General features: G+C 55.3%; 2 protein-coding genes across 7 annotated transcripts; one reads left to right on the top strand and one right to left on the bottom strand.

Annotated features, from left to right (window-relative positions):
* Positions 1 to 57: 57 nt before the first annotated feature.
* On the bottom strand, positions 58 to 10695 carry ACAA1 (acetyl-CoA acyltransferase 1). Of its 4 annotated transcripts, XM_082639258.1 has the most exons (12): positions 10364 to 10680; positions 10067 to 10160; positions 9028 to 9085; positions 6147 to 6226; positions 5801 to 5843; positions 3961 to 4059; positions 2986 to 3066; positions 1654 to 1844; positions 1319 to 1498; positions 979 to 1034; positions 724 to 869; positions 58 to 414 (listed from the first exon to the last, which is right to left on the bottom strand). In XM_082639258.1, exons 1-12 carry the CDS (start codon positions 10538 to 10540, stop codon positions 339 to 341), a joined length of 1281 nt encoding a protein of 426 aa, XP_082495384.1. In that variant the 5' UTR covers positions 10541 to 10680; the 3' UTR covers positions 58 to 338. The 4 variants fall into 4 exon arrangements, with proteins under 4 accessions (XP_082495384.1, XP_082495385.1, XP_082495386.1 ...); XM_082639259.1 differs by lacking the exon at positions 3961 to 4059 and having other exon boundaries at positions 10364 to 10688; XM_082639260.1 differs by lacking the exon at positions 1319 to 1498 and having other exon boundaries at positions 10364 to 10682.
* A 1490-nt stretch (positions 10696 to 12185) lies between these two features.
* On the top strand, positions 12186 to 16801 carry MYD88 (MYD88 innate immune signal transduction adaptor). Of its 3 annotated transcripts, none has more exons than XM_082639263.1 (5): positions 12186 to 12590; positions 13484 to 13618; positions 14012 to 14173; positions 14363 to 14454; positions 14720 to 14884. In XM_082639263.1, exons 1-5 carry the CDS (start codon positions 12263 to 12265, stop codon positions 14738 to 14740), a joined length of 738 nt encoding a protein of 245 aa, XP_082495389.1. In that variant the 5' UTR covers positions 12186 to 12262; the 3' UTR covers positions 14741 to 14884. The 3 variants fall into 3 exon arrangements, with proteins under 3 accessions (XP_082495389.1, XP_082495390.1, XP_082495388.1); XM_082639264.1 differs by having other exon boundaries at positions 14012 to 14201; positions 14412 to 14454; XM_082639262.1 differs by having other exon boundaries at positions 12188 to 12590; positions 14012 to 14192; positions 14720 to 16801.
* The last annotated feature ends 330 nt before the right edge of the window (positions 16802 to 17131 follow it).

The raw sequence follows: 17131 nt of genomic DNA, 5'->3' as shown, positions 1-17131 counted from the left end.
ATAGCAAGAACTGGCTCTTTCTTGGGGGAAAAAACCACAGCCACTAAGGGAAGGTAATGCATTTAAGATGTTTACTGCACTCCGCATCCACAGGCCCCTTCCCCCAGGAATCACATGGTGGCCTTGCAGGCTGGGTGACCCAGGCCAACTTTGCCTGTCTCGGCTAGAGGGGCCCGACAGACGGCAGCCCGACACCTCACCCACTCCCATACTGTCTCATCAGTGTTCACATTTGCCAACTTAGCTGAAGTGCCTTGATTTGCCACTCCCACCAGTGCTGGAACTCCCCAGGTGTCACGTCTGTAGCGCTACTGCCAGAGCACTGGGCTGGGCCTCCTTCAGTTTCCAGGGTATTCGAAGACGGCGGCGGCTCCCATGCCAGTCCCGATGCACATGGACACCACCCCATACGCCCTGTGGAAGCAAAATGTGCTGGTTGGGTGAAGGCACAAAGGGCAGAAGCCCAACCACCAAGCTCTCCCCGGACCAGGCTGAGCTGGGTGGACCAAGGCCTTCACGGGCACAGGATGCCAGACCTCGGGGCACGTGGTCCCGGCCCGCCAAGGCGTGCGCACATGGAGGCCGATGCCTGCCGCAGGCCAGGGCCCCATCTCCTCGGCTCGGAGTGTGTGGGGGGCGGGTGGGTGGGGGCGCGTACACCTCCCCCATCAGGCGCGCCAGCTGGGCCCCCCGCCCCTGCCCCCCGACGGGGGCCAGCCTTACCGCCTCCCGCGGCGCTTCAGCTCATTGAGCAGTGTGATGACCTGTCGTGCCCCAGTGCAGCCCAGCGGGTGGCCCAAGGCCACTGCACCCCCCAGAGGGTTCACCTTCTCAGGGGGCAGTTGCAGCTTCTCCACACAGTAGACGACCTGGAAGGAGGCTGAGCATCAGCTGTAGCTCCCTCCCCAGTCCCCCGCACCACCCTCCCCGCTGCCTCCAACTGGGCGGCCCAGGCAACAATGCAAAACAGGGGCTCACCTGACTTGCGAAGGCCTCATTGATCTCAAAGATGTCCACGTCCTCCACCGTCAACCCTGCAGGCAAGCGGAAAAGACCTGAGCTGACCCAGCGGCCCCTTAGCAGGCTTCTCAGACTCCCTGGGGCCCTGCGCCATACATGGCCTGGAGGCTGAGCTGCCCAGTGTGTCTGCCTCTGTTCCAGATGGGTGAGCGGGTCCCAGCTGTGGGGTCAGGAAGGGGTCGGGGTGCCCCACCTTCACTCTGCGGCACCCGCAGGCCCACCCTGGGCACCCGCCTCTGGCAACAGCATGAGAGGCAGGGGCTGGATCCAAACCTAGGGTGTGAAGGAGCCATCTTACCTGCTTTTTGCAAAGCTACAGGGATGGCATAGGCAGGTCCAATGCCCATGATGTCAGGCGGGACCCCAACCACTGCGTAGGACCTCAGGACCCCAAGGATGGGAAGGCCCAACTCTTCTGCCTTGGACCTCCTGGCCAGCAGGATGGCAGCTGCCCCGTCACTCACCTGGCTAGAGTTTCCTAGAGGCAAACCACAGGGTTAAGGAGGCCTCGGGGCAGCTCCGAGGAGGTCCAGACCTTCCACGTCCACCCTGCCTGGTGGCTCCAGGCTCCCAGAGGAGAACACCCAGCATGGAAGCAGCCCCCTCCTCACCCCACCCCCAGCCCAGTCTCACCAGCTGTGGTAGAGCCCCCCTTCTTGAAGGCAGGCTTCAGTTTGGCCAGGCCCTCCAGGGTGGTGTCGGGGCGGATGCCCTCATCGTGGGCCACGGTGACACTTCTCTCAGTGCCCTTGTCATCACGGACCGTGGTGGTCACAGGCACAATCTCGGCTTGGAAACAGCCCTTGCTCTGGGCTCTGGCTGCCCTGCCAGCACCGTGGACAGCCAGGCTCAGGTTTCCATGGGGTTACCTTCCTTCCTGGGGTCCCTCCCTGAGGCCTCCTGCCCTGCCCTGCCCTCTGGGACAGACATGCAAGCTCAGGCTGCTAAATGCGGGGTTACACTCACCTCGGGGGGAGTGCAGAGGGTCCCCTACTACCCCACCTGCCCTGGGAGTGGGAAGCCCAGGGCTTTACAGGGACTTCTTGGCCATCAGCCTTAGATCTTCAGATCCTGGCTTATCCCAACCTCAAAGGGGAGGGGGAAGTTTGGAAGTGGCGGCTCCCCTTTGAGACCTTCACCCAAGAGGGACTAAGCCAAACTGAGGCTGGAGCCCCAGGAATATTTGTGCTGGGTTCTGCCAGCTTTTCTGTTCCCTCCCGTCGCTCAATTCCATCCATTCCCCATGTTTCCACGTGATTAAAATGACATATACTACCCTGAATATATCTATGTAAAATTTGCATGAGTGACACTTACGATTAACACAAACTTGTTAGTGAAATAAAAATTTTTAAATGTCAAAATAAAATGCCATATAACAAACTACTGGATGAATCTTTGTATTTAAACAGTGTAGAAGCACAGGGCATTTTAGGGTGATCCTTGCAATCATATGCAAAATGTAAGGGCCCATGGGCATTCCCATGGGGAGGAAGCCACAGCTTTCACCAAATTCTCAAATGGTTACTTGCGCCCAAGTGGCTAAGAACCACTGACTCAGTGTCCCCAGTCTCTGCCTCAGGATGCTACCCCAGACTCAGGGATGCCAGGGTCCCCGGCAGCACCGGCTCCACCCTCCAGGCTATCCAGAGAAGCCTGTGGTTACCATGTCTAATCACCAAACCACAGCCAACTAGAGAAGAGCCCTGGCCCTCCTTACACTCTCAATAAATGGATGGGGAAACCGAGGCCAAGCTAGGGAAAGACACTCAAAGTAAACAGACCGTAATGGGACACGGTGCTAACTGCACAGTGGCCCCCGGCCCTTGCCCACCTCCCCCTTCTGGGAGGTAGAGGCTTGGAAACCAGTGGTAGCCTAAGGGCAGCTCCACCTGAGATCACTTAGGACAGCCTCCAAACCTCACTCTCCAGCCCTTTAAACATCTCACCCCAAATAGCACTCACTTTTGCTGGGAAGCCAGTGCAAAGGTATCCTGCTTCTCCCGTGAAATGCCAAACCGCTCGGCTACGTTCTCTGAGGTTATCCTAGAACACAGACAACGAACAGTGAGTGTGGAGCCAGGCAGCCTGGGGACGGGCCCCAGGGCTGCAGGCAGGAGAGAACCGTGGGGCCCGTCTGTGCCACAGTGACAGTAGTGACGACTCAGGGCGGAGCACAGGTAGGGAGTCAGCGACGCTGGCCTCTAAGAAGCCTGTTCACCAGAGACCAGCACACAGGAGGGCGTGGGTGGGGCACTAACTGGCTTGGCCAGCTTCACTTGTGCCTCAAGGAAAGTGCTTTACCGTGGGAGACGAGTCCCCCTCTGGGAAGGCCACACCCAGCTTTCTGCTCCCTGTAGCTGGAGCCTCCCCTCATCCTGGGAGCCCAGAGCCACAGAGCGGCCTTCGGCCGGGGCTTCTGGCTTTACAGGCTTTCCTCGGAGATGGTCCCTGGATGTGGAGGCAGCCGCACATCCCCTCACACGTCCAGAGGAGCCACGACTCCCTGCCCACGGACCCCGGGGGTGGCCCTGGATGCAGAGCTTAGCTGCTCTGCGAATGCAGCACCTTTGATGCTGCACTGACAGGGCCCAAGGGCCCTCACCAGCATGGCCGGTGAGCAACAGCCTCCCGCCTCCTCAACTTTCTAGGCCTCCAAGGCTTTAGGGTGCAGCTGCCATCATGCCTTGTGTGACTGAGCCCCTCAGGGAGGGAGTGACAGGCTGGGCCATGCTTGGAAACCCAGAGGCACAGAGCGGACTGGGGGCCTCAGGACACGGAAGTCAGGGCCAGCACTAAGTCCCATGCCCAGAGTCCCTGCAGAGCAGACCAGGGCCGAAGGCGGGAGGCCACAAGATAATCCAAGTTCCTGCACCCCTGCTCCGGGCCAGGCAGGGAGCTGAGCGGGGACAGGCACACGGAGCCACGGTGGGCGCTCACCCCATAGGAATCAGGCAATCTCTGGCCTTCTCCTTCTCCACCAAGCGAGAGGTAACATTTCCAGGGTTCTGTCTGTCTGCCAGGGACATGGACTCCACCCTGAAGAGGAGGCGATCATCAGCGGGACTCCCCACGGAGAGCTCTGCGTCTGGCAAGCGCTGGGAACCGTGGCCAGCAGCACAGAGCTGGGGGTGCACGGCTGCTGAGCCCCAGCTGCACCCTCGCCCCCACCGCTGCACAATCCACATGCCTGGGCAGGGCCTCGCTTCCCAGCACAACTGGTCCTGCAGCCAGTCCCACGGAAAGCAGCCTAGTGTTGGCCACCATGGGAGAAACACGAGAAACACGTCTAACAAGCCCGGGCCCTGCCCTCAGGGGCCACAAATTCAGTGGAGAGAAGAGACAAATGTTTTAAAAGCTGCACATCAAAGAGCAAGCCGACCTGCGTAGACCAGGAGGTGCTAGGAGACCAGGGAAACGCATGCGATCTCAGTTTAGTGTGATCAAAAGGGCTTCCAGGAGGTGGCAGAATATAAGGCCTCAAAGGATGATAACACATAACCTTGACTGCACGCTTTTCATGTGCCCAGCGCTATTATAAAAATCTTTTCTGGGAATTCCCTGGCTGTCCAGCAGTTAAGACCGCGCTTCCACTGCAGCAGGCACAAGTTCGATCCCTGGTCAGGGAACTAAGATCCTGCATGCCCTGCAGTGTGGCCACCCCGCCCCCACACACACACAAAAAAAGTCTTTTCAGGTATAAGAGCACTTTGAACAGTGTCAGGCTCAGAGAAGCTGAGTTAACTTGTCCATGGTCACTCAGCCAGGATCCAAATTTAGGTAGTCTGGCTTCAGAGCCCACTGCCACCTAGGATATCCTGGGCTACTCATCATGATCACAGTCTATGGGGAACAGTCAGCCTGTGACATGAGGGAATGTCCTGGCCCCAAATCCTTAATACCCTAGTAACATGGTCTTTAATTTGCTTGGGGACTCAGATACCCTCTAAGAAACGCATGAAGGCTCCAACCTTCTCCTCAGGTCACCCACACCCCCGTCCCTCCTCCAGTAAGATAGAAACCAGAGGGCAGCCTGGGCAGTGGCCTTTGCCCAGCCAAAGTCCCTGCAGTTTGGTCTTTGGGTTTATCTACAACTGCAGACACAGGGCAGTACAGCAAGTGCCAACTGGCACAGCTCTGAGACGGCCCAGCAGGGCTCCAATCGAGAAATGCTATGGAGAGAAATGAGAGGCAGAGGGAGCACGTCAGGATCCTGGGGCTGCTGGCCTCCCCGAGGCTGCCAGCACCTGACGCCCACCCCAGCCTTCCCCTCGCTGGGCTCCACATGCTGCAGCTAAAGACGGAGTCACAGCTGACGGGGACGAAACCACCACAGATCTGACCGTGTCCCTCAGAACCCAGGAGGCAGCTGGAAGTTTCCATCTTGGCCAGGGTGGGGGACAGCCAGCCTGTGAAATGAACAAACTAGTTCTACAGCAGGCAGCTGTCCCTGGCTCTAGGGAAGCAAAACTGCTCTTCCTCTCAGCAGCCATCATGAATCAACAAGGGCCACAGACAGAAACCCAGTGCCGTATTTCCTCACAATGCTTGCCCACATTTCCCACCCGACAGATTTCCAAGAAAGAAAGCTCTTCACAGCCCACTTCCTCTGATGCTGAGAGATGTGAGCGGTTCCCGAGCAGCCAAAGCTGGGGACCACTTCTAAGTGCCTGCAAGAGCCAAGGGAGAATTCTAAAATCATGGCCTCTGAGAACTCAGATGAACATTAGTTTCACTGTTACAAGTTGGTTAATAAGCTCCAGCAGGAAAAAATTCTTACCCACAAGCCATGCCAATGTCATAAGACCCATTTCTGATGCCACCTGCAACAAAAGCATTTCATAAACATCCTTCCCCAGAGTCCATCTGTCCTGGGAATAGGAGAGCCTCTTCCCCACCTGGTCTCTAAGTGGGACTCAGCCCCAGCCTCAGAGATGGAAGACCCAGGAGTGTCCAGAAAAGGCTAGGGGTGCGGTGAGGGGCTCTCCTCCAGGCTTTCTGTGGTTATGGTCCTGTCAGAAATCCTTACTGCTTGCCCAGCAGACAGTGACTCTGACGACCCAAACCCGAGGAGCCAGGACCAAGGCCAGGCCGCGGCACTGGGTGCCCACCCAGTCAGAACTTACCAGCTATGCTGGCCACCGCCTGGAGCCCTGACGAACACTGTCTATTGACAGCTGACAAAGGCACGGTCTCTGGGATGTCACTGAAACAGAAAGTGAGACCAGAGAGTCAGCCCCCTCTCCCCTGCCAGGCACTCAGGGAAAGCAGGCCTGTGCTCCTGGCCAACACGACTGCCCCTTCAGGGGACAGAAAGCCCAAGGGAACAAACCCAGCAGCCCTGCCCCTACTCCAGGCCTGACCTACACTGGGCAAACCTCATCTCTGCAGGTGCTTGCTCCCCAGTGCCCCACAATCACATGCCCTTCCACCCTGTGATTCTCCTCATCCAAGGCCATGCACAGCCCAAAGGCAAGAGAAGGCTGGTTGGGCCACAGAGGTCCTTCTTTCTCTTCCTTTGAAGATTCAAAAATTAAAATTGTATATCCCTGTTTCCCATGAAGAATAGAGAAGAGGGCCTGTGGCTGAGACAGAGAACCAGTGCAAAATAAATGTCTGAAGTATGACAGACGGCCAACAGGCACATGAAAAGATGTTCAACGTCGCTAATTGTTAAGAGAAATGCAAGTCAAAACTACAATGAGGTATCACCTCACCCCAGTCAGAATGGCCATCATCAAAAAATCTACAAACAATAAATGCTGGAGAGGGTGTGGAGAAAAGGGAACCCTCCTACACTGTTGGGGGAATGTAAATTGGTACAGCCACTATGGAGAACAGTATGGAGGTTCCTTAAAAAACTAAACATAGAACTACCATGTGACCCAGCAATCCCACTCCTGGGCATACATCCAGAGAAAACCATAACCCCAACTATCGCTGCAGCACTATTTACAATAGCCAAGACATGGAAGCAACCTAAATGTCCATCAACAGAGGAATGGATGAAGAAGATGTGGTACATATATACAACGGAATATTATTCAGCCATAAAAAGAACGAAATAATGCCATTTGCAGAAACATGGATGGACCTACAGATTGTCATACTGAGTGAATTAAGTCAGACAGGGAAACACAAATATCGTATGATATTACTTACATGTGGAATCTAAAAATATGACACAAATGAACTTATCTACGAAACAAAAATGGACTCACAGACAGAGAATAGACTTGTTTTTGCCAAGGGGGTTCGGTAGGGGAGAGATGAAGTGGGAGTTTGGGATTAGCAGATGCAAACTATTATATATAGAATGGATAAACAACAAGGTCCTACTGTATAGCTCAGGGAACTATATTTAATATCCTGTGATAATCCATAATGGAAAAAAATATATAAAAAAAGAATGTATATATATGTATAACCCAATCACTTTGCTGTACCGTAGAAATTAACACTGTAAATGAACTATACCTCAATTTAAAAAAAAAAGAAATGTCTCAAGTATGAGGCTAGAAACCATCCCCACTCCTCAGCCTTACTAGTAACCACATGGCCTTTATGTTCCCATTGTCTCTGGAAAGGCTGTTCCCAGCTGGACAAAAATCCCTGATGGGTACTAGGTGTTCTAACATCCCTTCTTCTGACGGGTTCCCCCAGGCTCACGCTGGTTCCAGCCCTGGAAGCTGGTGAGGCTGCCTCTGCCAGTGTAACCTGTGCTGGCCAAGGGTACAAAGCCCTGGGGAAATCCCCAGACCCATGGACTCAGAACCTCAGGGGTGAAAGCACTCTGTTGATTCTGCTGATTCTGGCATGCAGCCAGGGTCGGGAACCTCTGGGCTAGTGCCCAGGCCAGGCTCTGCTGAGACCCTCTTGGGTGGATAGTCTCCTAGGTCCCTGTAGCCCGTTTAACCCTTCCCAGGTCCCCTAACTCTCTACTACCTAGTTACCACCCCTTCACCCAATCCACCAAGTGTTCATTAAACACCTACTTGGTATAAGGCACCACTGGAGGGATGCCGACATGCTTATAATACAGAGCCCTAAAGGACGCCCAACCACACACAGAAAGTGAGTTAACTAGCAGAGCCTACAATAACCGAGCAAGATGGCAAAGCACATCACAAGGAAGCACGTGGCTAGCGACTGAAAAAGAATGGGCCCTCGTTTTAAGCTTGGGAACTCAGAGAAGTCTGGTCAAAATGGTGAAACTGTGTTTGAACAGAGTTTAACTAGGGCAGAGAGGGGAGGTAGGGACAGTACTGCAAGGGGACAGAAAGACCAGCTGAGGGAAGGCAGTGGCAGACAGGCTGGTTGAAAGAGGAAGCAGCAGGTAGATTAGGCTGGAAGTCAAATCTGGAGCCAAATCGCTGGAATCTTTGAAATCCAGGCTAAGCAGTCTGAGCCTCTCCTAGTCTCCACAGGTTTTGTCAGTTTTCCTGTTCCTTCACTAGTTCATGTTCCTGTTATTTCTTCTCCACGAAGCTGGGAGTACACAGCTCAGTGGCTCTTAAATCGACACGTGAAAATAATTTAAACCTCCTCCCTGTCTTAAGACAGCAAGTGGTAAAGGGCAATTCATCAGGGCCCCTTCTGGGCTACCCTTCACCCCAAGATTCTGCCCTGTCCCCAAGCCTCTGCTGATGGGCTAGCGTTTAAAAAGCTCAAAATCACTCTTCAGTGTGCCAACCTGGTTATTTACTTGACAAGAGGACAGAGTTCACAAGCAACAAGCTGATTTTGGCTTAAGAAAAATCAGACCACAAAGAACTTTTTGCTCCAGTCCCAAAGGCCCTCTGTCCTGGCTCAGCACTGGTAAACACACCCTCCCTTCAAAGTAGGGGAAAGGCAGCATCCAGAAAAGCAGGGTGCTGAGGACCCTGGCTGTGTCCAGGTCTGGTGTCCAATCCTGATCTTCTCCCCCCAACAGGCTGAGTTCTCTGGGACCTGAGCCCAAGGAAGAGCGTGAATAGCCAACCCAGAGCAAGAACTGGAAAAGTTTACCTCAGAAACTGGGCAATTCGGGCCATTAATGCTCCGGCCCCAGGCTGAAGCACATTTCCTGTGGACAACAAACCTTTATTCAGTGCCAGGCACTAAGGTACAGCTGTGATTACCAAGAGGGGGGCATTCCAGATCTTCCTTCAGAAACAGTGGAATTTCAAGGTCTGGAGCAGGGGCAGCCAGCTATACAGCAGCTTGTCCTGGCCATACACTAGATCCAGTCCCTGAGAGGCCCAAGCTCCCTTGCCCATGCAACCTGCTTTTCCAAATCAGCACACACTGGGGAGGTCGCCTGCCTTTAAAAGGTAACATGGAAAGAAGAATGTAGTGCAAAGCTTGAAGTCTGAAAAAGTAGTTCTGTCAGTTAGGAAAGTGTTTTTGAAATGCACACCTTCCCCTGAGTGTCCTCCACCAAGCCCTGCTGGCACTCCAGGGGTGGAACAGTGATCCCCCATCTAGGGCTGACCCTTGTGTGACGTGACTCTTACCATATAATGTTATGTTTCCAGGCTAGAGGAGCAGAGTTGGGGAAAAGGGGTTGGACTGAAGGTCAAGAGGTCCTGGATTCAGGTCCAAGCTCTCCTGCAAATTCCCCAGGCCTCAGTTTCTCCATCTGCCTCAGTTTCTCCATCTGTAAGTGCGGGGCTGGACTAGGTGGGTTTTGATGCTCCAAACTCCCTCTGTTCTACCCTGGCATAGATAGTACGTCAGGATGGGTAGAGAACCCTAGCCTCCTGTCTCTTAGGGTGTTCTCAAACTCCTGCGCCAAGACCCTGGCGTTGAAATGTCTGTCACTTGAGATCCCTGCTTTCTATCATACTTAATATGCAGAATGTGCTTGGAGCAGGCACAGAAAATGCCTGGAGGCGGGGGTGGGGCGGTGGAGTCTATAGCCCGAAAGGGACGATTACAGTCAGCTGCGTGAAGTCCATCGACATTCCCATTAGGGAAAACACCTGGAAAGTGCCTGGTGTTTGAGGAGGGCTTCGGCGTAATGGGAAGGCGAAAACCGAGCGCAGGGCCCGGGTAGTGCACTCACCCACGCAGATATCTCCCAGCTGGGCCGGGCTCAGCTTGACGTCCTGGAGAACCGCGGTCATGACGGCGGAGAGAAGCTCGTCGGGGGTGGTGTCCTGCAGCGGGAAGCGCGCGGCTGGCGGCGGTGCTCGGGGTTCCCAAGATCCCAGCTCCCCCAGCCCCACCCCCAGAGGGACAGAGCGGTCCAACTCGGGCGCGGAGCCACCACCGACGCCGAGCGTTACCGAACAGAGGAGCCAGACGCCAGCCCGCCCCGGGCCGCCATCTCACACCCGGCGCCCGAGCCCAGGGGTCTCACCTTGAAGCCGCCGCGGCCCGATCGGCCAATGGCCGTGCGCCGCCCATGCACCACCACTACATCCTCCGCTGACTTCCGCGGAGCGCCGCTCCAACACGGCGCGGCCCGCGGCTCCGGCTCCGGGCCCGAAGCGGGCTGGCGGTTCAGATGACCCAGCACCACCTGCAGCCTCCGCATCGCGTAGCTCGGCAGGGTAAAGCCCCAACCAGCCAGAAGCAGAGAGCAGCAACCAACAGACCAACGCCCGCGCAGGCGCTGAACCGTACCTCTGACCACCCGCTTCCTCTATCCTAAGCCCCGCCCACAACCCTGCGGGTCTGACTGGCCCTTCCCTCTAAGGTCCCGCCCACCTCCCCGCCTCAGACAACCAGAAGGCGAGTCTGCCTGAGGTCCCGCCCCTAGCCGCAAACGGAACCTCCTAAAGTTGAACCCAAGAGGGTCTTTCCACTCAAAGCCCCGCCTACAGTAGCCTCAGGCGGCGGCCAACCAGGAGGTGGGTTTTTCTGAAGCCCCGCCTAGAAATACAGACAGGAAACCTTTCCACTTGCAGCCCCGCCTACTGCCAAACCCGAGGCGGGTCTTCAAGAGCCCCGTTGGTATCTTGAAGCAAATTTCACCATTGCCAGGGGTCCCTTTCCCTACAACTCTGCCCGCTGCCCGCCACCAAACAGAAGGCAGGTTTGTCAGGAGCTCCACTTACAGCTTCTTGCCGGGAAAGAGGGGCCAGCGACTATAATTCCTCTTCCCCCTGCCTAGTCTTCTCTGCTGTCTCCCCCAAGCTGGGGGACCTAAATAATTCCGAGATGCCCCAGAGCCTACCCCGACGCGCTTGGGCTCTCCTGGGAAGTCTTTCGAGAAGACTGAGGGAATTTGGGATACTGGGGTGGCAGGAGAACGGATTGTACAAACGTGCCGGAGATATGACAAGCCCCCTATCTGGAGAAAGAGTATCATACTTTTTTTTTTTTAACCAATTTTACAGTCATTTGGGATGATTTGATTAGTGCCCACCTCCCCCGCTAGGCTGGGGTTTCCGCCAAGTCAGAGAAGGATTCTGTATCCAGGATGCCTGCAACATACTTGACACTTAATAGGTGATCAATAAATACCTACTGAATGAGTGAATGAACCAAAGCTCCCCAGGTCAGGACGATGTCCCCTGCCCACTAAAAAGCAAGGCCGGGTGCCCGCTTGACTCCCAATGGCAATGTTTTCCCTAGACCCCAGAGGGTAGTACTGGGTTTCTCTCAGACAGGAAGGCCAAGGTGTCCTGTTACCCTCAAACACGGAGGGTGGGGTCGTGCCCCTCACTTTTCAAGGGCAGGGCCGTGGCATGCCTCTGGCTTCAGAAGGCAATATGCCCTTTTCCACCTCCAACTCTGGGTGTACAGCCAGGGATTCCCCATACTCCTAAGGGCAGGATTGGGTGCTCTACCAGAATTAGGGGGAGGGGGTGTGGAGGGAGGCAGAGCCGATGCCTGTCCCCTTGCCCCTTCCCCGCCATCCTCGACGGCAGGACCGTATGAACCCCTCAGATCCCTAATGGAAAGGATGTAAGTCCACCAGATGCCAAAGAGCAAGTCACCTCTTTCCTATAACCCCGGAAGGAAGGTCATCGTCCCACTGCCGCACCAGACCCTCCTGGACAGATAGGTGGAGCTCCGTAGACCTTAAAAGGTAGGTTGCCGGTCCCCACACCCCCAGTCCCCTGAGATCCCGAGGGCAGGGGTGGGGCGCCCCCAACTTCCGCACATCTACTGGGGCTCCAGACTGTAGGGCGGGGCGTCGCTTCGAAAGAGAAACCGGTGGGGCGGGGCGGGGCGGGGCCGGGTGGGAGGGGTGGCGGTAGGCTAAGGAGGAAGCACAGACCCACGACGCGCCTTTGCATGACGGCCCGCCATGGCTGAAGGAGGCCTGGACGCGGGCTCCGCGCCCCCCACCCTTTCTATGTCCTCCCTGCCCCTGGCAGCGCTCAACGTGCGAGTGCGGCGCCGCCTGTCGCTCTTCCTAAACTTGAGGGCGCATGTGGCGGCCGACTGGACCGCGCTGGCGGAGGAGATGGGCTTCGAGTACTTGGAGATCCGGCGGCTGGAGACGCATGCCGACCCCACGGGCAGCCTGCTGGACGACTGGCAGGGACGACCCGGCGCCTCGGTGGGCCGCCTGCTCGAGCTGCTCGGCAAGCTGGGCCGCGACGACTTGCTGATGGAACTGGGACCCAGCATCGGTGAGGACGCCCCCTTCCGGGCCTCATATCCGAGGTTGGGGTGGGGATGAAGGGGCTGACCATAACTGGCCTCAGCATCCGTCCCACCTTTCCTGTCTTGGAGGCGGGGAGAGCGGGGTGGGGGGACGGGAGTAGTTTTGGGGTGGCAAGGGGGACACTGGAGGCAGCCTGCAGAGGGGGAACCGTGCAAGACCAGTTCCCTCTTTCAATACGTGGGATGATAGGTAGGGACTAGAGAAAGAAGGCGAAGGCCGGGAAAGGCACAAGGAAACAACTTAGACAAAGGCTTTCACATAGGACCAGGAGTCAGAATAGGGGTCCTCTGTGGGGGACTTGGGACTGCTTCAAGTATGTAGAGCAACAGGCAGGTAAGGGACTGAAAGCTGACAGTCTTTGGAAACTTCAGGTCCCTGGAAAATGCACCCTTTCCTGCTACTTGCTGACACATACCTGCACAGGCATGGGGACAGTGGCCCACTTGGTTGGGGCTGCTGCCCTTGCTGCACATAATCACCAGGTCTCCTGAGCTCTTCTTACATGCCCTGCTCACATCAGCCATGGATCCTAGAAGAAGCATACCTTGGGTTCTATTCTCAGGAGCCCGGAGCGGGGAGGTGGGGGGTGGGGGAGTGGAGGGCAACGGGATAGAGACACAAGCCTGACCTTGATGGCTTCCCTCATGGCCAGAACACCACTGACATCCCTTTAGGATGGCCAGAGCCAGGTGGAAGCTCATCTTTTCAGAGCTGTTGAACTGTGGATGGCACCACTGGGCTAGAGAAGCCCTGGAGGACAACACAGCCAGGGAGGTGGGACAGGGGCTGGATCCTGACCGTGGGTAGAGGCGTGGGGTACCTGCGGGGAGCTGGCCACACCTTGTCTCTTCCCCACAGAGGAGGATTGCCAAAAGTATATTCTGAAGCAGCAGCAGGAGGCATCTGAGAAGCCTTTACAGGTGGACTCTGTAGACAGCAGCATCCCTCGGACGAGAGATCCGGCGGGCATCACCATTTGCGATGACCCCCTGGGTAAGGGCCCAGTACTGCCCCCTTGGGCCGTAGGACATTGTGGTGTTAAAAGCATGGATGTTGAAAGCAGATGGACTGTGGCACCTTGGGCAAGTCACTTAATCTCTCTGAGCTTCAGTTTCCTAAGAAATGGGAATAATAAAGTCCTACCTCTGGTTTTGGTATGAGATTTTCATGAAATGAGGTGTCTATCTCATGGTCGACCTAGGGTTTGGCCTGGGGTGGTAAGGAGGTGTTCATCTTTCCGCTTCTGGGAAAGGCACTTGCTCTGAATAGTGTCATCTCAGGATTCTGTAGGGTCCAGGGTCACGGTCGCTTAGGCTGGGGGCACCTGGCTGGGCTCCGCAGCCTTCCTGCAGGGCTCTGACCGTCACCCTTGTGCTCTGCACCCAGGGCAAATGCCTGAGCGTTTTGATGCCTTCATCTGCTACTGCCCCAGCGATATCCAGTTTGTACAGGAGATGATCCGGGAGCTGGAACAGACAAACCATCGGCTGAAGTTGTGTGTGTCTGACCGCGACGTCCTGCCTGGCACCTGCGTCTGGTCCATTGCCAGTGAACTCATTGAAAAGAGGTTGGCTAGGTGGCCAGGGGGCAAGTGGGTGGGTGTACAAAGCCCTGCTAGGGATCCTCCCAGTTGGACCTTGTCTAGCCTGGGCACAGTGGGCTCCTCCCAAGGCTGTCCTCTGGGGGTATGCTGAACTAGGTCACCACAGTGCCTATAGCCTGCCCACTCTCCCTTAGGTGCCGTCGGATGGTGGTGGTTGTCTCTGATGATTACTTGCAAAGCAAGGAATGTGACTTCCAGACTAAGTTTGCACTCAGCCTCTCTCCAGGTAAGCTCAGCCCTGCCCTTGCCACAGAGAAGTGGGCGGGGCCTCAAGATGCCAGCCTTCCCTCACCAAGGGCCACAGATAGAGCATCAAGGAACTTGGGTAGGTCTCTACACATAAGTGTGCATGCACATGAGTGCCCTTTGTGTGGGTGAATATATACCAGGGGTGCTTAGTTGGGAGAGGGATGTTGTTAACCCCTGGACTGAGGATTGGTCCCATCCCACTGTGAGAGCCTGGTGCCAGCTCTGTACCCTTTGGCTTGCAGGTGCCCATCAGAAGCGACTGATCCCCATCAAGTACAAGTCAATGAAGAAAGAGTTCCCCAGCATCCTGCGGTTCATCACTGTCTGCGACTACACCAACCCCTGCACCAAGTCCTGGTTCTGGACTCGCCTCGCCAAGGCCCTGTCCCTGCCCTGAATGGCCCTGAGCCCCTGGGTGTGTGTGCATCTGTCTGCCTGTACGTGTACTTCCACCCCTGCCTTCACCTGCAGTTGTATGGGGAATCTGTGCTCCTCTGGCCTCTTGATTCCTGGACATGCCAACTCCACAGAAACAGCTGCAGCCATTGTACATATCTGGACATCACATCTCATGTCCTGCATAGAACATGTGGCTGCAAGTGGCACGCCCACTTGCTGTTATCAGCCAGGACAGTAAAAACCAGAGCCAGCTGGGACTAAGAGGAAGACCAGAAGAGCCATCTCTGACCCATCCACACATCTTAGGCCTCAGTTTCTCCACCTGAGAACTAAGTAGGGTGAGGAGAACAGGCAGTAGCTGTGTTCAAATGATTGTGGGAAACGGTGAAGCACTGTTCTGAGTCTCCTGGGGACAGGAGACAAATCTTGCCTGAGAGAGAGCTAGCTGCCTGGTCAACGTGCTGGCCACTGCTGGGACCATGGCACTGCTCGGGCAGCTGCTTCCACAATGGCGCCTACGGATGCTTTGGGGCCCTGTTGCCCCACCTCACATCCTACTTCCTCCTGCCCCAGGGGACAGATGGGGAAGCAGCCTGGCCTAGCATAGGGAGGTCCTACATTGAGCCTGATTCCCCAAGGGTCCACCTCTCATCTGCCTCTTTGACTCCTCCCAGCCTCTGTGCACCTTCCCTGTGATAAGTCCCCAAGAGACTGCCCTGAGCGTCTGGGGCTGCTTTTCACTTCCACCTATCGAGTGCCTGTGGTCCTGCTCTCAGCTCTGCCCTGCATGAGATGGGATCCCGTCTTCTGGCACCTCCATCAAGTTTGGGTTCTGGAGCTAGGTCACCGTGGTGGTGTGAGCAGGAAGCCTTCCTCCCTGGGCCACCACAGAGAACTTTCCCACCAATCTTCTGTACTTAATTGCCTTACAAAGTTATTTGCTGGGACTAGTTTACAAACAGTGACCACACAAAAGCCTCTTGCCCCAAAGCTTGTAGGCACATGGACACATACAAGCTTACACACAGAGACATATATATGTGCACAGGCACCCTCATGCACACACATACAGGCATCTTCATGCACACATTTCCCTGGATACAGCTGCCAGGAACAGCTGGGTGGGACAGTCCCACCACAGAGGGGGCCTAACCCTGGACTAAGATGGGACAATCTTGTATTCTTTTTCTCTTTCCCTCTTCATTGGAACCAGACTCTGGAAAGGACCCATTATGCCAGCATTTACGCCTTCAGTGAAGCACAGAGCAAGGAAAGAGCTGCTTGAACTCACAGAGCAAGTTAGCTGTGACAGCTGTTTTTCCCTCCTTGGGGGATGTGTACGTTGGTTTCCCTTAAGCTCTCCTTCAAGGAGAAAATGTCTTGGTCTCAGGTCTCTGTGCCAGGATAGGACCCAGGACCCTAAATCTAATAGCAAATGTATGCCTTCTCTGCTCCACTTCCAGCAAGGGCTGGGGCAAACCAAGTACCTTCCCTCAGGGTCTCAAGAGGGACTGGAGGCCCCTCTCTGCATGATCTTGATGAAGTACTTAGCTACTAGGTACCTATCCCCACTTTGATACTGCGAAGTATTTTAAAACTCTTTCAAGAAAGTATCTTTCAGGGACTTCCCTGACAGTCAGTGGTTAAGACTTTGCCTTCCAGTGCAGGGGGTGTGGGTTCGATCCCTGGCTGGGGAGCTAAGATCCCACGTGCCTCAGGGCCAAAAAACCAAAACATGAAACAGAAGCAATATTGTAACAAACTCAATAAAGACAAAAAAAAAAATTCACAACTTAAAAAAAAATATATCTTTCACACCTGTTTGTATTCATTGTGAGAATTTCAAAGAGAGCTAAGGAATGCCTCAGTTTGTAATTTCCCCTTCTGTATCCTAGGTTTATAATAAAGAGTTCTCTACTTTGGGAGTAACAGGTTTCATTTGTGTCTGGAAGGAGTTTGGAAGCAGTAACTTGGGATAACACTCTCCTGGGTACATGAAACTGGGCCCTTGGGTAGGTTCCAGTGGGTTTGCCAGGAACTTCCTTAAGGCTGGGCCTCCTCCTCACAGGGTCCAAGCCTCACCAGGGCTGCAGGCAGAACTGTAAACAACAGCTCAGCTACCGACGGGGGACACTGCTTGCCTCTGCCAAGCTTGGTCTGAGGATTGTGTCACACTCCGGGGTCCTGGCCCGGCCAGCGGGAGGGGCTTCTCTCCTAGGCTCCAAGGAGAGTCTGGAGAGTCCCCACTCCAGATC

Source organism: Mesoplodon mirus (assembly GCF_964341445.2).
Source record: "Mesoplodon mirus genome assembly, chromosome: 12".
NCBI classification, from domain to species: Eukaryota; Metazoa; Chordata; class Mammalia; order Artiodactyla; family Ziphiidae; genus Mesoplodon; species Mesoplodon mirus.
Note: the sequence above shows the minus strand (reverse complement) of the source record. Positions and strands in the feature narration are given on the sequence as shown.